The sequence below is a fragment of the Primulina tabacum genome, chromosome 17 (genome assembly GCF_025594145.1).
Source record: "Primulina tabacum isolate GXHZ01 chromosome 17, ASM2559414v2, whole genome shotgun sequence".
NCBI classification, from domain to species: domain Eukaryota; kingdom Viridiplantae; phylum Streptophyta; class Magnoliopsida; order Lamiales; family Gesneriaceae; genus Primulina; species Primulina tabacum.
Window position 1 is genome coordinate 32,236,674 of NC_134566.1, and position 23,629 is coordinate 32,260,302.

The 23,629-nt window shown below is 34.7% G+C and overlaps 4 protein-coding genes across 5 annotated transcripts; all 4 read right to left on the reverse strand.

Moving 5' to 3' along the window:
• Window positions 1–2,385: 2,385 nt before the first annotated feature.
• Window positions 2,386–5,835, reverse strand: LOC142530710 (serine carboxypeptidase-like 18; the record flags this gene model as incomplete). The annotated part of the gene is made up of 12 exons (XM_075636524.1): window positions 2,386–2,499; window positions 2,761–2,879; window positions 2,983–3,054; window positions 3,153–3,307; window positions 3,377–3,463; window positions 3,632–3,733; window positions 3,813–3,850; window positions 3,938–4,040; window positions 4,184–4,306; window positions 4,398–4,474; window positions 5,418–5,562; window positions 5,635–5,835. Coding segments are annotated over 11 exons (1,125 nt in total), but the record flags the coding sequence as incomplete, so codon positions are not given.
• Window positions 5,836–6,913: 1,078 nt separating this feature from the next.
• Window positions 6,914–10,491, reverse strand: LOC142531497 (serine carboxypeptidase-like 7). Its single transcript, XM_075637645.1, has 14 exons — window positions 10,237–10,491; window positions 9,838–9,983; window positions 9,624–9,700; window positions 9,397–9,519; window positions 9,154–9,256; window positions 9,017–9,054; window positions 8,812–8,913; window positions 8,322–8,408; window positions 8,084–8,242; window positions 7,910–7,981; window positions 7,694–7,815; window positions 7,514–7,627; window positions 7,219–7,276; window positions 6,914–7,128 (listed from the first exon to the last, which is right to left on the reverse strand). The coding sequence occupies exons 1-14, from the start codon at window positions 10,386–10,388 to the stop codon at window positions 7,045–7,047; spliced, it is 1,437 nt and encodes a 478-aa protein (XP_075493760.1). The 5' UTR covers window positions 10,389–10,491; the 3' UTR covers window positions 6,914–7,044.
• A 1,733-nt stretch (window positions 10,492–12,224) lies between these two features.
• LOC142531505 (uncharacterized) lies at window positions 12,225–14,688 on the reverse strand. Its single transcript, XM_075637655.1, has 7 exons — window positions 14,380–14,688; window positions 13,737–13,879; window positions 13,591–13,661; window positions 13,410–13,518; window positions 13,231–13,292; window positions 12,987–13,101; window positions 12,225–12,466 (listed from the first exon to the last, which is right to left on the reverse strand). The coding sequence occupies exons 1-7, from the start codon at window positions 14,412–14,414 to the stop codon at window positions 12,345–12,347; spliced, it is 657 nt and encodes a 218-aa protein (XP_075493770.1). The 5' UTR covers window positions 14,415–14,688; the 3' UTR covers window positions 12,225–12,344.
• A 1,178-nt stretch (window positions 14,689–15,866) lies between these two features.
• Window positions 15,867–22,758, reverse strand: LOC142531496 (serine carboxypeptidase-like 13). Of its 2 annotated transcripts, none has more exons than XM_075637644.1 (14): window positions 22,588–22,758; window positions 18,580–18,725; window positions 18,376–18,452; window positions 18,150–18,272; window positions 17,951–18,053; window positions 17,839–17,876; window positions 17,634–17,735; window positions 17,086–17,172; window positions 16,851–17,003; window positions 16,678–16,749; window positions 16,467–16,588; window positions 16,287–16,400; window positions 16,127–16,184; window positions 15,867–16,036 (listed from the first exon to the last, which is right to left on the reverse strand). In XM_075637644.1, exons 1-14 carry the CDS (start codon window positions 22,689–22,691, stop codon window positions 15,953–15,955), a joined length of 1,383 nt encoding a protein of 460 aa, XP_075493759.1. In that variant the 5' UTR covers window positions 22,692–22,758; the 3' UTR covers window positions 15,867–15,952. The 2 variants fall into 2 exon arrangements, with proteins under 2 accessions (XP_075493759.1, XP_075493758.1); XM_075637643.1 differs by lacking the exon at window positions 22,588–22,758 and adding an exon at window positions 18,979–19,219.
• Window positions 22,759–23,629: the final 871 nt, after the last annotated feature.

The window sequence follows — 23,629 nt, forward strand, 5'->3', positions numbered from 1 at the left end:
ATGTACCAAGTTATTTATATATCTATTATTTGACTACATCTCTAGTTAGACGGTCTCACGAATCTTTATCTGTGAGATGGATCAACCCTACCGATATTTACAATAAAAAGTAATACTCTTAACATAAAAAATAATATTTTTTCGTGGATAACTGAAATAAGAGATCATCTCACAAAATACGATCCGTGAGGTCGTCTCATACAAGTTTTTGTACTATTATTTTAGGTATAAAGTAAGATGCAATAAAATGGATTATATGCGATTGCAACATCCCACTAAATAGGACCATTTAACATTTTATAGCAAAGTTTGATCAGACAATATCAAGAATTAAACCTAATTCAAACATTTGATACTTGACTTTTTATGATTGCTCAAGGTTCTTGTGTTGTTAACATCTATTTCCTTGAACTCACAAGCCCTGTCCTCATCAATCCTCCCCATTCTCCCCACCCCGGCACCGTAACTCCTCCTGTCCGCCCTCGAGTTCTTCCACACTAAATTTCCTCCGGAATCGACTTCCACCCTCGTGCCACCACCTTTTTTAGAAGAAACAGCCAGTCGAATGAGCTCCTGAAGATCTTGATCGTCATGACCATGTGATTCCGGTTTCGTCGTTGTAGATGTTTGAGGAATAGTACAATTTATGATGCCACCATTATCTAATCTAGAGCAATTACACATGTTGTCCATATAAAAGTGTTTTACTTTTTTCATGATGCTCGCATGCTTATTTTGCCTCTTCTTGTTAATCATGACCATATTTCAAGGGAAAAAGGATTTCGTGTGTAACAATTGAGGTAATAAAAAGATTAAAAATAGTATATAAATCGAGATATAGAGTGAATACAAAAGTTCTGAGGTGAAAAAATTACACTATGTGATGTTGTATAAATGGTAACTTGGTTTTGATAATTGATTTGTATTTTTCTATTAAAATTTGATTTATAAGGCAAATAATTGAAAAAGGCCAAATGAAGGGTCATTATTGATAATTGATGTGTATTTTTCTATGAAAAATTGATTTATACGGCAAATAATTGAAAAAGGACAAGTGAAGGGTCATTATTTGCAAAAGCAACATTTATTCTAATTTCGTAAGAGATTACCTATTTATGTGCATGCTAAATTTAAAACAATGGTCAAAAGACATAAATATTTTCTTTTAAAACTATAATACTATATAGAATCTATTTGGCAAATATGAAAATTTGAAAATATTTTACAATTTTTCTTCTTAAAAAACATCAAGAGGAATGAAAAATAAGTTACTGAAACCTTGGAAGATCTTCATGAACAAGATTTTTTTTATGTATAAAAATCAATAAAACACAAGCAATAAGTTAGCTCGTTCATTCGGTGAGCATAAGCAACTCTTTCATCATCATCCCCTATCTCCATTAATATCGCCAAAACATGTAATAAAAGGCAAAGTACATCATCTTGTCACCAATTTCCGCCAAAAAAACAATAACATAGAGATAACAACATAAGTTTGCCTTCCTAAAAAACATGTGATTTTCCATAATGTCGTGTCACTTCTATAGGAACATTCCGGTGCATTTGTGTATGAGAATCCAGTTCCAACAGGACAATCTATGAATATAAAAAAGTTAATATATGTTATATCAAGAGTGTTTCTCTCTATTATTTCAATATTAATAGATCGTATTAATCTCTCACATTTTTATGAAAGTAAACATACTTTGACGATTTAAGTTCTAACATTTACCACATCATACAGGAGAATTACTCTATGTGTAGCATAAAATAATCCTATTAATTACCTTAATGCATGCAATCTGAAAAAGATATATTAGTTCCGATTGTTGATCCCTTAATGCATGTACAATGTTCATGTTACCCATCTTTAGAGTTTATATTTAGGTGACATACTTTTGAACAACTTAATCTCGTGTACTCCGAAGATCCCGTAAATAAAATTCGATTTCGTAAACTGTCGAACCAGAGATTTGATATCAGAGCTTACAAACTTGGCTGAACACCCTCTTCGAATATTTGTGCGACGGTACACTTGAACTCGTTAATTAAAAATATACAATTTGATCAACTCTACAATGGGAACGTGGATAACCATCTAGATACCATGGCAAAGCATTCCTTGCGTTTATATTCTGGAGCTGTGTGGCCTGCACCCTACAAAACACATACCACAGTCAATTTAAACCTTTCACGTCGATACTCGAAAATGTAGAGTCGACTGTTGCTTGCCTTTACAGTAGCAAAGGTGATATAGGCTTCACCATTCCTGTATTTCTCCGTGTATCTGAAAGAGAAATGATAATAATTATAAGAGTAATTTTAGATAATGTTATCATACTAAAGAAATTGATATTAGACGGGATATAGAATTATAAGCCAAACCCTGCAATTTGGCCATCGACGGTCCAAGGCCTCTATTCATCTTCGTTGGTAAGATTCAGACTGCGTATCCATTTTAAAGTTCTCATGTATGGCAATACAAAGTCGTGATCGCCACTAAAAATAAGAGAAACATCATTCATCTGTTAGAACCCATTCCAGGTGGTTGAAAATTAAAGTTGCTTCTTGTAAAAAGGACATGATTTTAAGCTGTGTTGGGATTTAAGCTCAACAACAAACCTCGATCCAGAAAATAAATTAGCAATCCTATCATAGGAAACATTCTTTCAAACTAAATTACAACTCCGGAATTTCTTCCATCTAATTGGAGATATCTCCAATTGAAACATGTCAAGTAAGAAATCAAAACAGACTTGCCTGTAAGCCAAATTTTGATAGCCTTTCTCATTGAGAAGTTTATGATAATTCATAACACTATCGACATCACGTTCATAGGATAAGCTTCCATTACATCTTACCCAGTCTTTTGTAGTTCCCTGTTTGTTGACATGGAGTATACATTCAGTTACTTATCTTCATATTTCAAGAATTGATATTTCATGTTTATTTTGAATACAAAAGATATTTCAACATACGAACCTTTCTGATGTGAAGAGCTTCTTGTACAGATTCGTCTCTCGCCCATATGTAAGAGGACCAATAAGTTTTGTACTGCAACCAAGAAAATTTTGGGCATATGAAAAGATCAACTCAAAGGATATGATGAACTAATCAGATGCTAGACAGCAAAACTTAAGGAAATTGATTACACGACACCATGGCTCCTCTTGTTTTTGGATAGAAAGAGGAATTTCTCGGGAACGTCTTCTACAATTGTTTGACCCCATCTGTAATCATCAGGTCTGGGAGAAATGAATTTACAATTTGGTTCCAAAATATGGTCCTTGAAGAGATTTTTTGTACACTGCACTAAGTAAAAATAAAAGTGAAGAAAACCTTGAAAGTAAAGAACGAGAAGAAATAATATTTTTACCTCTATGATGAGTCGAAGAGCATACACACATTGTATATTATTTGGATCTAGATTTACATATTCGCCATTGCAGCTACTCTTCGCTAACTGTAAGTTGTTAAGTCTCAACTGTTATGTTGGTAATATCTGACTATGAAACCGACAAACAGATTTAGATCAGAGTAAATAAACTGACACCCGTTTTAAAATTTCTCCACTATATTGAACTACTCGTCCTGAAATATAGCTCCTAAAGAAAGAGGTTGGGGAAACTACCTCATAGTATTCATCTGATATGAGTGCCATTTGGTGAGCATAAGCAACTGTTTCACTTGAATCCTTGTTTACATCTGTCTTTGAATTTCCGACTAAGTATCCCTGCTCAAAATTGCAACTCATTAACCTCGAATAAGCTTGGTGGCCAAGGACAAAATACTGTTCTGAGGATGTTATTTACTTGGAGGTTCATCTGTGACTGAAGCCCAGCATCGTTCCCTACATATCAGCAACCATTTTGAGAAATAAAAATCAAATTCAATCAAATCAATAGTTACTATATGTTTGTCAGCACATATACTCTACCTTTGACTATTTCAAAAGCAACCATGGGCACAATTTTGCCTCCATAAGAGTCACCAGCAACATATAGACGATTTTTAAAAAATGATGGATGATTTAACAACCACTGCAATTTTCATGATGGCATTAGCTTCCAAAACATATAATAATAATAAGACAAAGTTCAATTGATCCCAGAAAAAAAGGCAAAGTTCATTATATTGCCGTCGGTTTCTGCCAATAAACAATACTGTGGGATATGGATGATACCTTCCTCAAGAACATGAAATTGTCGGAGGTTGATTTGGTATCGGAGGCATGGTAACCTCTAGATGTATTCGCATATGAAAATCCAGTTCCTACAGGAGCGTCTACGAATATAATGCTCGCAATCTGAATAAAAATAACATTTGTTCCAATAATTGGTTCCTTGATGCTTGTACTTCACAAGTTCAAATATATGTTGCAAGTAAAAAGTTTGAACATTTGTCCATGAATACGAATTTAAGATGAAAGATGGAAGGCTTCCATCTAAGCTTGAATGATCAAAATTCAATGGACCTACACGTACACATACACATACACATACACGTCTGTGAACAAATAGTGAATTTTAACAATCATTAGAAAGATTGAACAGATATCAAGAATTAACTTCAAGTATTGCACCTTTAGCCTTCCAAGGCCATGATAGCGCAAATGAAGACGAATCGACAACCAGGGAGAAGATATAATATTCCTCAAATGCAAGAACTCAAATTTTATGACCAGTTATCTAATAAAAACTAAGTTCTACCCCCCTTCAAATTTAAATTCAGCAGATGCAGAGATGGAGCTAGTAGTGGTGCAACTACTCCCCTTAATTTTCTGTTTTTTTTTTTAAAAAAAACTCTCTTACACAAAATATTAAAATAAAAGATAAAAACTTTTGAAATCAATACATGCTCATTCAATGTTAATTACAGGTTCAAACCTGTAGAAAATTAATTATCCTGGCTACTTCACTAATCAAGTACAGCTTTTTGAGCTTGATGTTCATCACACTTGGTAAAAAAAATTCCTGATTACTTCACTAATTTATAAATTCTTAATTTCTTACACTAAAATTCATTAGAATCATATTTTTATATTATATAATAACTTTATAGTCGTGTCGCGTGCTTCTATAGTCAATTTTTTTACACCACTATTCTTGTTAAAAAAAATAGAAATTAAATTTGAAAAAATAAAAATCAATTTAAAATTTTTTGAGTTTTAATAAACATAAATTTAGTTTTTCGTACTAAAAAAAATAAAGGTATCGTGGGATTCTAAAAAAACATTAATTTGTCTTTATTAAACAGAAGCTTAATATATAGTAAAATATGTCAAATATTATTTATTACTACTATTATTTTGAAATTACAGATATCGTTAGTTTCAAAAAAAATAAGAACTTCATTAAAGGACATCAATCCACTGTGGACTAGCAGCAATTTGAAGGTAAAAAGGAGAGGAAACATACCGATTTCATAAACAAGACCCGAAAAGCCAGAGCAACCGGGTCTACCATTGATCCAGAACACAAGAGGGTCCTTTTCCGGGTCCCTTTCGGACTCAACGAAGTAATAAAATAGCTGCACGTCTTCGTCTTCTCCCACCCTACATACCTGATTATCATTCCCCAAATTTCAACAATGTATGATATATATCTCTCTCACATAGGTAAAAAGGAAACCGACCCGGTTTCGAGTTTGAAAGGCAGAGTATCTTGGTATCCTGGCAGATTCTGGACAACGTGGAACGGTGAAGCTGCGGCGGCGGAAATGAGGTGAATGAATAGAAGAAGAAGGGACATAAATTTTGTGTTTATGGGGGAAATTTTGAGCTGTTGCGCCATGGATTAAGTGGAAAGCAAGACAAGACCCTGATTCCAAACCATTCAATTATACATCAAAATTTGCGAACAAACATTTTCAAAAAAAAGAAAAAATGAAAAAACACTGTGAATAAACGGATTTGTGAGACGTATTTCTTATTTTGGACCATGTATGAAAAAATATTACTTTTTATCTTAAGGAGTATTACGTTTTATTGTGAATATCAATAGGATTGATCCGTCTCACATATAAAAATTCGTGAGTTCGTCTCAAAGAGACCTACTCTATTCTTTATTAATTATATTTCTCTATATACTAATATCAAATCGGATTCAATTCGTGAAAAAAATTATAAATTTTTAGATATAAATCGAATTGAATCATTTAATAAAAACAGATATATTATATCGTCAAACAAAAAAACTACAAATTACAAAATAAAGACAACCCTCCACCGTAAAATTATACTTTGTCATCATATATTGATCTCTTTCAAATACATGGCAACAATATTTTCTGAAAATACAGAAAATATAACCCTATTGACCTCAAGATTTCTTGACATTTACAGACTGATAAAGTTGATCTTATGTCAGTATGCAAGAAGTTGTTCACGATTCACTTGCAGCCTACTTCTTTAGACATTTTTTTGGGTTTTATTTAAATCTATAATTTTTAAATATTTTGTTCGATCAAAATATTGACAAAGTACTGTCTAAAAAAATTATATTTGAATTTGAACTATTTTTTCTAATCGATTTTTGTGTCAAACTCACACACATTCGAGACATTTTTATTTGAGCCTATGAATAATACCGTGCCAGTCCAATTGCACCAAGGCTTTATATTTTTCTATTTAATTTATTGTTCCAAAACAATTTAAATAGTTTACTAAGTTATTTTATAACTATATAAATAAAGGTTTTAATTTAGATAATGATATTTTTATTAAAAAAAAAGGATTTATCTTGTAAAATAAGCCGACTTTGATTATGATATGATGTTAGAATTTTCGTAATTTTAAAATCTCTTACAAAAACAAGAAATTAAGAAAACATGAAACGAAATATGGAACTTTTAGTGCATAACTTCAACCTTTCTTCTAAAAGTAAAATATATGCTTTGAAATTTCGCACAAAGATTATGACAAATCCATTTATTATATTTATTTAACTCAATAATGATAAAAAAAAAGTTCAATAAAAAGGCAACAATATATTATTATAATATGAATTAGGAAGCACTGGAAAAACAGAAACCCTCATATGATCTCTACAGTGGGAACGAAGAGAACCATCTCTTTGCCATGACAAAGCATTGTTCCGGCATGTATTCTGGGGCTACATGACTTCCGCCCTGCATAACACGATACGGACAACATCAAATTACATTTTTATCCTCTTCACGTGCTTACCAAAACGAGTCGTGGAGTCGACTTTTTCTTGCCTTCACAGTGGCAAAGGTGAGAGAGGCCAGATCACTTTTCTTGTATTTCTCTGTGTATCTACGAGGGTGAGTTCATAGAATTAAATTAAATCCAGAGTCTACATATTCCACGACATTCGAATGATTAAAACGACACCAGTGAAGGATGTAAGGGTAAACATACAATTAACCAAGTCTCAAAGGGTGTTATTATAACATATATGAACCATGCATCAAGTGTTGTCATTGTAATTATTTTAATTTCAAGAAACGTTTATTAAAGAATATGGAGGCCAGATAAGAATCGAAAACCAACCCTGCAACTTGGCCATCAACGGTCCATGGTCTCCATTCATCTTCGATGGTTAGATTGAGACTGTGGATCCATTTTAGAGTACTGGTGCAGGGCACCGATAAGTCATGATCTCCACTGGAAACGAGAAATACATAGTTACAAACAGTCAAACACCATAGAAAATGTGAGCTGGTTAAGCACCTATAGACCAAAGCTCCATATCCTTTGTCAAGTAGAAGTTGATGGTGTGGGAGTGTACTTTCTACATCATATTCGTACAATAAGCTCCTATTACATCTTTTCCAGTAATCTTTAATCATTCCCTGGTCATTCATTCGCATTCAAATTTATGTCAACGATCTATACAAGAGCAGATACTTTTCATGTTTTTCGAAGTGTGTTAATGTACAGTTGTACCTTTCTGACATAAAGAGCTTCTTGTACCGACGGATCATTTGCCCAGACATAAGATGCCACGTGATTCTCAAGCTGCAATTAAAATTACTTTATACATGGGAAATTAATATCAGAAGGTTTTATTGGGAAATTGGATTGCTATATATGTGAACTAGTAAGAACATATGTTTTTACAAGGCACCACGAGTCCTCTCGTTTGGACATGAGAAGGAAATCGACGGCGATGGGGTCGTTTTCTATGATCATTCGCCTCTCTGTAAATTCATCACCTTTTGGAGGTGAAAGTGTACACTTTGGTAGCAAAATATGATTCGCATTTATATTGTCAGTGCACTGCAATAAAACAAGTGAATTATTGTAAGAGATGCTAATTTGCGAAAAATAATAAATCAGAAGAAAATATAATCTTCACCTGATCGATGAGTTGAAGAACATCAAGGCATTCATAATTATTTGGGTCCGGATTTAGATATTCCCCCTTGCAGCTAGTCTTTGCTCGCTGAATATTTCCAAGTTACCCGTGACGATGTTTGGATATATCCAATAAATTACTTAGCACTTGAGGGATATTTAAACATTTTACAACCTCATAAAGATTATTGTAATGTCAATCTAGAGATTGAATGAAGGTTTTTGCTGTTTGTCAATCAAGTCTATATATTGTTCTCAAGTCAACAAATCTTGTAAGAACGCATAATAACGAAACAATGATCCAAAAACCGAAACTACATGTGATCATCAAAGATCTAGATGTGTCCTGACCTTATAATCAACTATCCTTTAAACCACAAAAACATAACCCTAGTAGAGCAAAGCAGTCCAGAACAAAGTTTGCCTCCCTCCCTTTTAAGTTTCTCATTGAGAGACATCTAGATGATAGAGAAGCTGGAATATGAAACTACCTCATAATATTCATCTGATATGAGCGCCATTCTGTGAGCATAAAGAATCCTCTCGTTAAAATACTGTACTTGATCAATTGGTGCGTTTCCCGTAAGGAATCCCTGGTTCATTTTTCCAATGTCGTTAATATGTCAATTCTACCTTAAAATTTCTTACAAGAAAACAAGACTAACATCAAGAAAAAGTTCCAAGGATATCAGTTACTTTGAGGCGTATTCTAGGCTGAAGTCCTGCTTCATTTCCTACAGTTTCAACATAAGTTGAATCAGGAAAGAAAATCAAATTCAATTCAATCCAATCATCAATTGTCAAATAGTTAAAGCATCACTCTTATATGATACCTTTTACTATTTCTAAAGCAATCATGGGCACAGCTTTGCCTCCATAAGAGTGACCGCCAACATAAAGGCGATTTTTAATAAACGAAGGATGATTCAACAACCACTGCAATTTTTAAGCTTAGCATCAAATCAATAATAAGTGCACGATAAAAATGCAAACAAGCATTCTTGGCATCTCCCTTAAATAGTTTTTCCAAGAAACAATAGCATTGATGGTAATGGCCTAAGTAACATTAAGGTTACCTTCCTCAAAAACATGTAATAATCCCACGTTGATTTGGTGTCGGAGGAAGTGTAGACTTGCGATGTATTTATATAGGAGAATCCAGTTCCAACGGGGGCGTCTATGAATATAATGCTGGCGAACTGAAACCATATCATGCAACAGCATATGATCATTGCATAGGTGATTAAAACACAGAGATTTGAAGAAAGAACACAGACGAATGACGTGTATTAGATGTTTAAACCTTTGTCCATGAATTTGGATTGTATACTAAATCAGGTAAGCTTCCATTAAAGGTTGAAAAATTAAAATTCAAGGGACCTGCACGCACATACGCACAATCAAAAACCAATCAGACCATAATATGTTCGGGTTATTTAGTTGTTGTCATATTATTGGTTATTTTAAAATTTTAAAAACAAAATTATTCAGTTAAAGGCAAGGACGAGCGTCGTTACCGATTTCATACACGATGGCGGAAAACCCAGAGCACCCGGGTCCACCCATAGTCCAAAACAAAAGCGGATCCTTATTCGGGTCTCCTTCAGACTCTACGAAGTAATAAAACAACTGACGTTCTCCATTTTCGCCCAAGCTAATATACCTGAAGTTAAGGGATGCCAAATCCTAAGGCATTTGAAAGCTAAATTCCTTCTTCCAATCAAAAAAGCATTTCGATAAAAGTAAAATTTTATATATTCAAATAATTTTCAGAAATGACGATCCATATTTGAAATCGAACTAGTGGTGCAAATTCAGACAATGCTTCTTTAATTTAACAGTTCTTTTGGTAGTGTGATTGCGAGCTGGAAGTTGCCAAAAAGAACTGCGAAACAAATATGATCAAATCAACTCACCCGGTTTCGAGTTTGAAAGGCAAAGTACCCGGATAGCCCGGCAAAGTCTTGATAATATTCGAATCTGCGGCGGAGGCGGAGGCGGAGGCGAGGATGAACAAGAAAAGAGCATTGAAATTAAAGCGTAGTTTCGAACTCACGTATTCCGCCATGCCTTTTTGCTCGGTGGCGGAACAAGCTTCGCAGTATGTTCAGCTGTTCACCAAGTTAGATTTGATTTTTCTTGAAACCTTATCGTTTGGTTCTTGATGGTCGACCCATTGCTTTTCAGTTTAGTTCAAATAATTAAACTTGATCAATATTAAATGGAAGATGTGTATAAAAATTTGAATTGTTTGTTTATTCACTCTCCCTAATCAATCTCCCAACTTAACCCCACGATCAATTAAAATCAAATATTAAAGTTAATTTATAAATTATTAAAAGGAGTTCATTTTAAAAATTATTCAGCTGTAATTTTTTTAAATGATAGGAAGTGTTAAATTTGTGTGTAAATTTTATCATTCTTTTTTTTATTAAAATAATAATTTTTGCAAATTTTAAAATTTGGTTATTAAAATAATAAATGTTTTAATTTAATTTTATGGATGAGATGTGTGTACTTTTTTGTCCTAATTGTTCAGCGGTAGGATAGTTAAGCTTGCCATAATTCAAATATGTGTGTATTATTAATTTCGCAATTTTCTTGAAGAAGTTCTCTTGTCATTCCTTTCGGCATACATAAGCTTGTAACTTTAAAAAAAAAACACTTAAATAAATTTCAATTTTTTTAAAGTGCTCTTGTTTAAAAAGTAGAAACGATTTTGTTATTTGGATAAATATTGAAAAATATTTTTTTAACCAAACAAATAAAAAAAATGTTTTTAGTCCAAGAACTTCTTCAATAAAAGGGGCTCTAAATATATCGGTTACGGGACCCCACAAATTTAATAACTTAAAGCCCATAAAAATTTACTTGTAGGTAGGCAAAAACAAGGCCCACACGCCATCCAATAATAAGGGACAAGTAATTTTCTCCATCAACGCCCACATTAATACCAAATGAACCTTTGTGTTGGGTTCATGTTTTGTACCCGTCGTGGCTGATGGATGTACCTTCTTTGGATTTATCTAATGATTAAGTTTTTTTCTCCTTAAAAAAAAATATACCAAATGCACAATATTTGGGTTGTTTCTAAAAAAAAAAAATGAACTGATATACGTTTTTAGTTAGGAATAGGTCTTTTGTGATATGATCTTACGAATCTTTATCTGTGAGACGGGCCAACCCTATCGATATTCACAATAAAAAGTAATATTTTTTCATGGATCACCCAAATAAAAGCTCCGTCTCACAAAATACGCCTTTGAGACCGTCTCACACAAGTTTTTGTCTTTAGTTAATTGAGTACAATTAGATTTTCAATTAATTTAAGAATATATATACAATCAATCACACTCTAAAAGAATTCAAAAAATAAAGAGCCATATAAAAAAAAAACAGTCATTTTTTGGGTCTCGTTCTCTGAAACCAAGTGAAAATAAGCGCACCCAAACACGTTCTTGTTTTGATTAATTTGAAAACTGGAAACCTGACTTAAATAACCTTGAGGATAAAGGTTAAATCACAATAAAATCATCATAACTTCGACAACAAATCACACGTTTAACCATCACCAACGTATCACGGTAAACTAGTCTCTAAATAACTAGAGGTGTAAACAGCTCAAGTTCGAGTTGGACTCGGTAAAATTTCATGACTTGATAATTAAGTAAGAATAATTTAACATTATAACTCCATTGATCAATAAATGAAGAAGCTGAAGCTAAACTTGGGCTCATAAGCTTTATTTTTCAATCTGGTATATATAAATTGCAAGTTGGTAGAATAACAACATTGCGAATTATTTCAGTGGAGAAAGGGACCATGGGCTCAAGTGACATGGACAAAAATTTCAGTGATCTGAAGCTGATGGAAATGGCAGGGTCGGCACAATATCGCCGGTGTAAAATCAAGGAAAACAAACATGCACACAACATTTGTTCTTGAGCATAAAAATATACAAAATAATTGCAAAAAGGACTTCCCTGAAATGCAGCTACCTGTTGGTTGATTCCTGAGAGTCAGACTATAGCATCAGAGTTGCAAGGAGTGACATCGTAGCAGTTTCAACTCGTAGTCGATGTGGGCCAAGGCCTACGGCAAACGCACCAGCCTCCGTCGTGGCATTCAACTCCTCGCTAGTGAAATCTGAATAGACAAGGCTATGAGAATTGTGAGCATCCAAAATAAGAACATGACTTTAGCCTCGATACCGTGCTATTTCAAATTGATCAAGGTAGCACCAGTTATAGAGAATTGGGGGAGACAAATTGAGGTGGAGTGCCAAAATTAATCGGAAAAAAGGCACCAAACATCTTTTAGGAAAAATGATGGAGCCACTATTGATGTTAAAGATAGAGGAACAGATCATAAGGATAATTATGAAGAAAGGTTACTAGAGGAAATTTGTGCAGTTTCACTTAACTTTTGAATCTACTCTAGGTAAAAATGAGGATCCGCGTGTCCTGTTAATGGCAACGTTTTTGTTTATGACGTAGTTGCAACATAGTTTAATGACAAATTTGATTTCATAGGCATATATATGCTATGAAGGTAGCTTTGAACAAACTAAATGACGTAGAACTAATGAAATACTGAGAATGTAGATAATTACTTTATTTTCAAGAAGGTAGAAAGGGGGCGTGATCAGGGAGTGAACTCTACTAACCTCCTTCTGGACCAATGATCATGACTCCAGCAGGTTCCCTTTTTAAGGAATTCAGTGTACATAAAATAGGAGTAGCCTCTGTGACAGCCACAAAAGATAATTTGGCCTGCGGTACCTAAAGGGAAGATAAAGAAAACCACATAAACCACCAGATGGAACAGAAGGGTAGATGTGAAGTCTAAAACTCTGTGCAACAGAATGAAAAACCAAATTTCATCAGGGGCAGTGCACAAGAAGTGCTTACAATTGGTAGAAGTTCACCAACTTCCACAGGCGGCTTCAAAATCATTTCATGTAAACGTTGACCTAAAAGAAAGGTGGTATCTCAAAACTATAAACATAAATTTTCATGATCCTGATAATAATTTGAAATGATTCAACAGGGGGAAATGTTGAGTGCAAGTTAAAAAGAATGCTAAGTACATTGTTTAGACGCAGCTAGAATAACTCGTTGCAATCTATCCACACGATTTTCTGATATTGAATGAGAATGCTTAGTCAGCAAAGGTGTTACACTAGATGCTCCCAGCTCCTGAAATGCATGAGGAGGAACAAGAGGAAATCATGAATGAACCAAAGGATACACATATATGATGAATATTACAATCACAAACAACTGAAAATCCCCCGTGCATTTCTCCACAAGCCAATCAGCTCGGCCTCCCTTCAAAGTGCCTTCACAATAACAAGATAGACAAGTCATATAACCCAAACATGTGATTCATGAAGGATCAAACTTTTTCAACACACCAAAAGCTGCAAAAACATGCCACTGTGTTGTTACAGGGGAAACCAATTTTGGGTCCTCCAGTGCTTCAAACTCTACCCCTCCTCGTTTAATATCCTTTATGTGCCCTTCAATCAGTCGGCCCTTTCCATCAAATAGCTCTACCCTTGCAAAACACAAATTTTCATTATAAAAATCACATACAGCTGTACCGTTGCAGAATATATGCAAAAAATAAAAAATTAATAAACAGGCATAATGGTTGTCGTATCAAATCATGGGAAAAGGCTACATTCTGACAAATCTTATCGCTAACAGTCCTAAACTACAAATGAAGAATCGAGTGGCTGGAAAATCAGTGTGTGTGAGCATGTATTCTATCAGAACTACATCCCCCAACCAATGCATTCATCGTTTGGCTCGGCATATATACGCATTTTGATTTTTTAACTCGAAGTTTCAACAAAGAATCTGTAATGCTATGTTTGTGGTTGCTACAGTTCTTATGCACACTATTACACTAGATAAGACTGTATATATGGGCTGGTCGGATCTAAGCAGGTAAATGGCACTCGTGAAGCAATTGCCTTCTTCAGTACATTTTTGAATTTCACTTACAAGGACACGGAAGTATGCATTATTTATGAAGCACAATAAAATCCATACCTATCATTGATGTTTAACCTGAGAACTTTAGTCATGTCCCAGAATTCGTCCCCTTCCACACGCACAAACCCACCCGGCAAACTAACACAAACCCTTGAAAAGCAAGTTCCTCAAATACATTTTTTTCTTGCCTATTGACCTCAAGATTTCTTGACATTTACAGAGTGATAAAGTTGATCTTATGTCTGTATGCAAGTTGTAGTTCACGATTCCCTTGCAGCCTACTTCTTTAGACATTTTTTTTTTTGGTTTTATTTTAAATCTATAATTTATAATTTTTAAACATTTTGTTCGATCAAAATATTGACAAAGTATTCTCTTTCAAAAAAAAAATATTGACAAAGTATGATAATGATATTTTTATTAAAAAAGGATTTATCTTGTAAAATAAGCCGACTTTGATATGATATGATCAGGTCGTGCTTATTAGGAGGCAAATGAGTCCAATGACTCAGGCCCATCTCTTTTTTGGGGCTCAAAAATTTTTAAAAAAATTATTATATATAATACTAGCTACTAGATAGCCCAAAAACCAAATATTTAATAAATGGAACTTGCTTAGCATGTTATCGATTTATTCCTCAATCTTCCCCAATATTCATCTGCAGACAAGCCCTAATTGACTCCAGTCGTTGCGTCGTCTCTAGGTTATTGAAAGACTCGTGAGGAGCTGTAAGTCTATTTTCTCGTATTTGCATTGTTCGGGCTTCTAATTTATTATTGTAGTTTTTTTACTTTCTTCGGGACTTTATGTGGTATCTATAATCTACGTTTTTGACTGAAATTTTGGTGGATGTAATGCTTATACGGCTTTTAATGTGTAGTGTATTTTCTTTTTTAATTCAAAGTATTTTTCCTCGAAATTTTGCTCACGAGTTTTTCTCAGACTCTGTTATCTCTGTTTGCTCATATTTTCTGTTTCGTCCCACGTATGACAAGTTCTCTTTCTTCATAAGAGCTACTTGTATGCCTCTGTATTTACTTTCCTGGTAGTTTCCATCTGTATATGAAAAAGGTTAAACTGCTTCATATTTACCTTCTAACAAAGGATCCCTGATGATTGGATTTTTGTGGAACATATTCTATTCATGTTATTGCAGCACAGTACAACTCCAACAAACTTGTGTGTGTCCTTAGTTATTTCGAGATAAACGTGTTATTCGAAAAAAGAAACAATTTGGTGAAAGTAACGGTGAAGAATTGCTATGGAACTAAAAAAAATATGAACACACATTATGATTCAGATGTCTGTTTTTAAAAGTTAGACTCAGGCCCAAATATTGTTAGGATCGGCCCTGGATATGATGTTAGAATTTTCGTAATTTTAAAATCTCTTACAAAAACAAGAAATTAAGAAAACAAGAAACGTAATATGGAACTTTTAGTGCATAACTTCAACCTTTCTTCTAAAAGTAAAATATATTCTTTGAAATTTCACACAAAGATTATGACAAATCCATCCATTATAATTATTGAACTCAATAATAATAAAAATATTCAATAAAAAGACAACAATATATTATTACACTATGAATTAGAAAGCAGTGGAAAAACAGAAACCCTCGTATGATCTCTACAATGGGAACAACGAGAACCATCTCTTTGCCATGGCAAAGCATTGTTCCGGCATGTATTCCGGGGCTACATGACCTGCGCCCTGCATAACACGATACAAGCAACGTCAAATTACATTTTTACCCTCTTCACGTGCTTACTAAAACGAGGCGTGAGGTCGATTTTTTCTTGCCTTCACAGTGGCAAAGGTGAGAGAGACCAGATCACTTTTCTTGTATTTCTCTGTGTATCTACGAGGGTAAGTTCATAGAATTAAATCCACAGTCTACATATTCAATTCCAAGAAACGTTTATTAAAGAATATGTAGGCCAGATTAGAATCGAAAACCAACCCTGCAACTTGGCCATCAACGGTCCATGGCCTCCATTCATCTTCTATGGTTAGATTGAGACTGTGGATCCATTTTAGAGTACTCGTGTAGGGCACCAAGAAGTCATGATCTCCACTGGAAACGAGAAATACATAGTTACAAACAGTCAAACACCATAGAAAATGTGAGCTGGTTAAGCACCTATAGACCAAAGCTTCATATCCTTTGTCAAGTAGAAGTTGATGGTGTGGGAGTGCACTTTCTACATCATATTCGTACAATAAGCTCCTATTACATCTTTTCCAGTAATCTTTAATCATTCCCTGGTCATGCATTCGCATTCAAATTTATGTTAACGATCTATACAAGAGCAGATACTTCTTCATGTTTGTATGTTAATGTACGAATGTACCTTTCTGACATAAAGAGCTTCCTGTACGGACGGATCATTTGCCCAGACATAAGATGTCACGTGATTGTTAAGCTGCAATTAAGATTATTTTGCACTTCAGAAATCCATATCAGAAGGTCTACGGGGAAGTTGGATTGCTATATATGTGGTCTAGTAAGAACAGATGATTTTACAAGGCACCATCGGTCCTCTTGTTTGGACATGAGAAGGAAGTCGATGGGGTCGTTTTCTATTATCATTTGCCTCTCCGTAAAATCATCACCTTTTGGAGGTGATAGTTCACACTTTGGTACCAAAATATGCTTCTTATTTATATTGTCAGTGCACTGCAATAAAACAAGTGAATTATTGTAAGAGCAGCTAATTAAATTGCAAAAAAAATAAATTAGAAGAAATTGTAATCTTCACCTGATCGATGAGTTGAAGAACATGAAGGCATTCATAATTATTTGGGTCCGGATTTAGATATTCTCCGTTGCAGCTATTCTTTGCTCGCTGAAACCAAGTTACCCGTAACGATGTTTGGATATATCCAATGAATTACTTAGTACTGGAGGTGTATTTAGCGGAGGTTTATTATAAATATTTTACCACCAATTAAAGATTATTGTAATATCATTCTGGAGATTGAATGAAGGTTGCTGTTTGTCAATCAAGTCTATATAATGTTCTCAAGCCAACAAATCTTGTCTGAATGCAGAATAAGCTAACATTGATCCAATCACCAAAACTGCATGTGATCATCGAAGATCTACCGGTGTATCTAAGTTTGCTAACCTACATTTATATAGGTAACTCAAATTTTACTTTCACAATCGATGTGTCTTGACATTACAATCAACCATCTCTTTAAACCACAAAAACATACTCTGAGTAGAGTAAAGCAGTCCAGAACAAATTTTTCCTCCCCCATTTTTAATTTTCTCGTTGAGAGAGAAGTTGGAATAAGAAACTACCTCATAATATTCATCTGATATGAGTGCCATGCGGTGAGCATAAGGAATCCACTCATTAAAATGATGTTCTTGATCTATTGGTGAATTTCCAGTAAGGTATCCCTGGTTCATTTTTCCAAAGTCGTTAATATGTCAATTCTACCTTAAAATTTCATATAAGAAAACAAGAATATCATCAAGAAATAGTTCCAAGGATATCAGTTACTTTGAGGCGTATTCTAGGATGAAGTCCTGCTTCATTTCCTACAGTTGCAACATAGGCTGGATCAGGAAAGAGAATCAAATCAAATTCAATCCAATCATCAATTATATCATACCTTTCACTATTTCTAATGCAACCATGGGCGCAACTTTGCCTCCATAAGAATCGCCGCCAACATAGAGTCCATTTTTAGTAAACGAAGGGTGATTCAACAACCACTGCAATTTTCATCTTAGCATCAAATCCACGATAAAAACACAAACATACATAAAACAATAGCATGGATTGTATGGCCTAAGCAACATTAAGGTTACCTTCCTCAAAAACATGTAATAATCCAACGTTGATTTGGTGTCGGAGGAGGTGTAGACTTGCGATGTATTTGTATAGGAGAATCCAGTTCCAACGGGGGCGTCTATGAATATAATGCTGGCGAACTGAAACATATCATGCAACAGCATATGATCATTACATAGGTGATTAAAACACAGAGATTTGAAGCAAGAACAGAGATGAATGAAGTGTATTAGATGTTTAAACCTTTGTCCATGAATATGGATTGTATACTAAATCAGGTAAGCTTCCATTAAAGGTTGAAAAATCAAAAGTCAAGGGACCTGTACGCACATACGCACAATCAAAAACCAATCAGACCATAATATTATTTAGTTGTTGTTTTATTGGTTATTTTAAAATTTTAAAAACAAAATTTATTCAGTTGAAGGCAAGGACGAGCGTCGTTACCGATTTCATACACGAAGGCGGAAAACCCAGAGCACCCGGGTCCACCAATAATCCAAAACAAAAGCGGATCCTTATTCGGGTCTCCTTCAGACTCTACGAAGTAATAAAACAACTGACGTTCTCCATTTTCGCCCAAGCTAATATATCTGAAGTTAAGGGATGTCAAATCCTAAGTTATTTGAAAGCTAAATTCCTTGTTCCAATCAAATAAACATTTCGGTGGAAGTAAAATTTTATATATTCTAATAATTTTCAGAATCGACGATATATATTTGAAATGGAACTAGTGTTGCAAACTCAAACAATGCTTCTGTAATTTAACAGTGCTTTTGGTTGTGTGATTGCGATGTGGAAGTTACCAAAAGGAACTGCGGAACAAATATGATCAAATCAACTCACCCGGTTTCGAGCTTGAAAGGCAAAGTACCCGGATAGCCCGGCAAAGTCTTGATAATATTCGAATCTGCGGCGGAGGCGGAGGCGGAGGCGGAGGCGGAGGCGAGGATGAACAAGAAAATAGCATTGAAATTCAACCGTAGTTTCGAACTCACGTATCCCGCCATGCCAGTTTGCTCGGTGGCAGTTCTGTTCACCGGTTATTTTCCTTTTAACCAAGAGCTGGTGCTAATGCCAGAGCAGTTCCCTAATAGCCAAATATATATTTTTTATTAAAAAAAGAAATTGCAACAAGCAAGCCATAATTTTTTATTCGAATCTACTCCCACAACTATAGAATTACAAATTTAAAAATGAATTTATCTTATTTTTTAGACTTTTGAAAAAATAAAATCGAAGAAAATCTGAAACGACAGAGACATTTTAAATATTATTATTATTATATTATTATAATGTGTAGATTTTTACCTTCAAATGAAGTTATTTGTTGTCAAGACCAGCCCGCCAAGCTACATATGATTTCGTGTAATTTTATTCTTTAATTTATTAAAATTTTCTAATATTTATATCGAAATTAGTCTAATTATTTTATAAATATATATCAATATTGGAAATTGAAGCTCAGCGAACCAAATTATGTTTCAGAATAATGTTAAATGTACCGTAAAACGATATTTATAACAATTACATACGTAATATTTTATTATTATATCGTGAGATTTTATGTTGAATTTATCGTGGGATTTTGATAAATAGAATTTTTATATTGAATTTTTTGTGTGACAGAAATTGTTTTATAAATTTAGTCGTACATATAACATATTTCAATAATTTACTCAATGAATTCAATTTTTTTGTGGCTTGCAGCTATCATGATATTAGTAGTCTATTTTTCTTACTACACGTGAAAGTTTATATGTATCATATTGTATCATTAAATTGCGCCAAGCATAACATCGATATGAACAATGTCAAATTACATTTTTACCCTTTTCACATTACTTGCTAAAACGAGCCGTGAAGTCAACTTTTGCTTGCCTTCACAGTGGCAAAGGTGAGATAGAACATATCATTGTTCTTGTATTTCTCCGTGTATCTACGAGGATAAGATCATAGAATTAAATCAAATCTATAGTCTACATATTTCATGACATTCGAATCATTAAAACGACACTAGTGAAGGCTATGTGGATAAACAAACAGGTAACAGAGCCTCAAATGGTTTTATTACATATGAAGTTTTGTCATTGTGATAATTTCAATTTCAAAAAGTGTTTACTAGAGATTATGTAGAGGCCAGATCAGAATAGAAAACCAACCCTGCAACTTGGCCATCAACGGTCCAAGGCCTCCATTCATGTTCGTTGGTTAGACTGAGACTGTGGATCCATTTTACAGTACTCGTGTAGGGCACCAACAGTCGTGATCTCCAATGGAAAACGAGAAACGAGAAATACATAGTTGCAAACAGTCAAACACCATAGAAAATGTGAGCTGGTTAAGTACCTATAGACCAAAGCTTCATATCCTTTTGCCAGGTTTATTCCATGCTACCTTTGTGGGCACTGTCCTCAGGTTTATTTCATACTATTTTTGTGGGCACTGCCCTGATCGCATTCACATTTTGACATGAGTCAATTTTTTATTTTTTTTAAGTTTTGACCAACCTAACTAACAGTAAAACTTGTGACGTGTCATTCATTGACTGGTTCAGGGCAGTGCTCTTGCTGCCAGGGTCGACAGAACCCTTTTGTCAAGTAGCAGTTGATGGTGTGGGAGTACACTTTCTACATCTTTTTCATACAATAAGCTATTATTGCATCTTTTCCAATCATCTTGAATCGTTCCCTGGTAATTCATTCACGTTCAAATTTATGTTAACGATCTATACAAGAGCAGATACTTCATGTTTTTCGAAGTATGTTAATGTACGAATGTACCTTTCTGACATAAAGAGCTTCTTGTACGGACGGATCATTTGCCCAGACATAAGATGTCACGTGATTCTCATACTGCAATTAAAATTATTAAATCCAATCATCAATTGCTTGAACAAGTTGAATCAGGAAAGAAAATCAAATTAAATTCAATCCAATTGAATTGTCATTAATAAGTGCACGATAAAAATGCGAACAAACATTCTTGGCATCTCCCTTGAATAGTTTTTCCAAGAAACAATAGTGATACCCTCGGGATAGCTTGGGTTGTGTCCGAGTCATGGACGATTCTTGTGCCCGGGACATGGACGACCCAGGATAATGGATGGATGGCCAGAATCAGGACAAGTCGGCAGGAAGGGTTCATCAGGAGCCGGTCAGGTGAATGCCTGGGACGTCTCCTCCCCGGGCCACCGGACGCCCGGGCTCTCGTTCAAGCTCCCGAGAACTTTCTACCCGGGCCACCTCGATATGAGCATCGCACTCGAGTATACTAGCATAATAGGATGTGGGCAACTGTCCCATCTTTGACACTAGGCCGATGGGTTGACAAAATCAGATGGGCTGGATGTGACCAGTATGAGATTTGACATGTCAGAATATAGGGTGTGCTCAGCCGTCCTACTATAATTAGTAGGTAGCACGGAGAACGAGATCATCATTACTTCTCCTACTATAAATATCAGGTTCATTCTACATTAAACGGAGGGTGCACACACCTATTCATACCAGCAACAATATTTTCTCTAAAGAGCTTCCTCTTTTACACCTGCTGACTTAAGCATCGGAGTGGCCACGCCGGACAACCCTCCGGCGCCCATTCACGTGGTTACCTTCTTGAGTGCAAGAAATCCTCTTCGCCCGGGGAAGAAGTTTCAGGTTCAGATATCTACATTGCTCTTATTTCCTTCATCATTTTGATAGCAGATCCGATGGAGCACCCGACCATGCTCACTCATTTCACCAGGATCGCATCAAATAGCATGGATGGTAATTGCCTAAGCAACCTTAAGGTTACCTTCCTCAAAAACATGTAACAATCCCACGTTGATTTGGTGTCGGAGGAAGAGTAGACTTGCGATGTATTTATATAGGAATAGGAAAATCCAGTTCCAACGGGGGCGTCTATGAATTTAATGCTGGCGAACTGAAACCATATCATGCAACAGCATATGATCATTACATAGGTGATTAAAACACAGAGAGATCTGAAGCAAGAACACAGATGAATGAAGTGTATTAGATGTTTAAACCTTTGTCCATGATTATGGATTGTATACTAAATCAGGTAAGCTTCCATTAAAGGTTGAAAAATCAAAAGTCAAGGGTCAAAAGCCAGAGCACCCGGGTCCACCCGTAATCCAAAACAAAATCGGATCCTTATTCGGGTCTCCTTCAGACTCTACGAAGTAATAAAACAACTGACGTTACTCCATTTTCGACCAAGCTAATATACCTGAAGTTAAGGGAAACCAAATCCTAACATTTTTTGGAAGTCAATTTTCCCGTAATATATATTCTAATAATTTTCAGAAATGACAATATATATTTGAAATCGAACTAGTGATGCAAATTCAGACAATGCTTCTTTATCTTAACAGTGCTTTTGGTTGTGTGATTGCGAGCTGGAAGTTGCCAAAAAGAACTGCGAAATAATATGATCAAATGAACTCACCCGGTTTCGAGTTTGAAAGGCAAGGTGCCCGGATAGCCCGGCAAAGTCTCGATAATATTCGAATATGCGGCGGCGGAGGCGAGGATGAACAAGAAAAAGAGCATTGAAATTCAATCGTAGTTTCGAACTCACGTATTCCGCCATGCCCGTTTGCTCGGTGGCGGAACAAGCGTAGTTTCGAATTCAGTTGTTCACCAATCATTGTCCTTCTCACAAAGAGCCGGTGCTAATGCCAGAGCAGTTTCCTTATAGCCAGATATGTTTTTTTTTAAAAAAAAAGAAATTTTGCAAACAAGCCATCATTTTTAATTCGAATCAAATCCCAAAAGTACTGAATTACCATTTTAAAAATTGAATTTTATCTTAGTAAGAAAGCAACACATTTCAAATATCATCATCATTATTATATTATAATGCGTAGAGTCTATAATAACCCACCGAATCATTTAGATTAGATTTCTGGATTTCCTGATTCTCATTGAAAATAAACAAATCTTATCAGTAGTCAAGTATAGAAAATTATTTCAACATCCTCCGATTATAAGTTTTCAAATAGCTAAACAATTCAAAGATTAGTGATTTATGAATTTAGGTGACTATTTAGAAGAGATCAGCCCGACATAATTCTCAGAGAAAATCGATCTCTCAAGACATCTCATACTAAATCAGTCGGGTTTTCAAGTCTCGATGAATGCATAATAGTCAGACTCTGACGAATTCATTAATATTCATTAAAAGGTTAAAATTACATTATTCAGACAGACTAATTAAATCATATGAATATTCTCTTCACATAACCGTCTTCAAAACCGTTAAGTATCAGAACTCATGCACACTGGATGTCAGTACTAGCTAATGTTTAAAAAAAATAGCTAACCATTTAGCTAGAAGTATTTTTTTTCCAGAACTACTTGTAAACTGACAGAAAGGGTTGAGTACTAACTAAAAGGTTTCAATATGCCAAAAATAAACCTTCATGAAGTGAGTTTTTGCAAATTGCTTGTAACTGTCAAACTCTTCTAGTGAAATCTGTTCGACAATG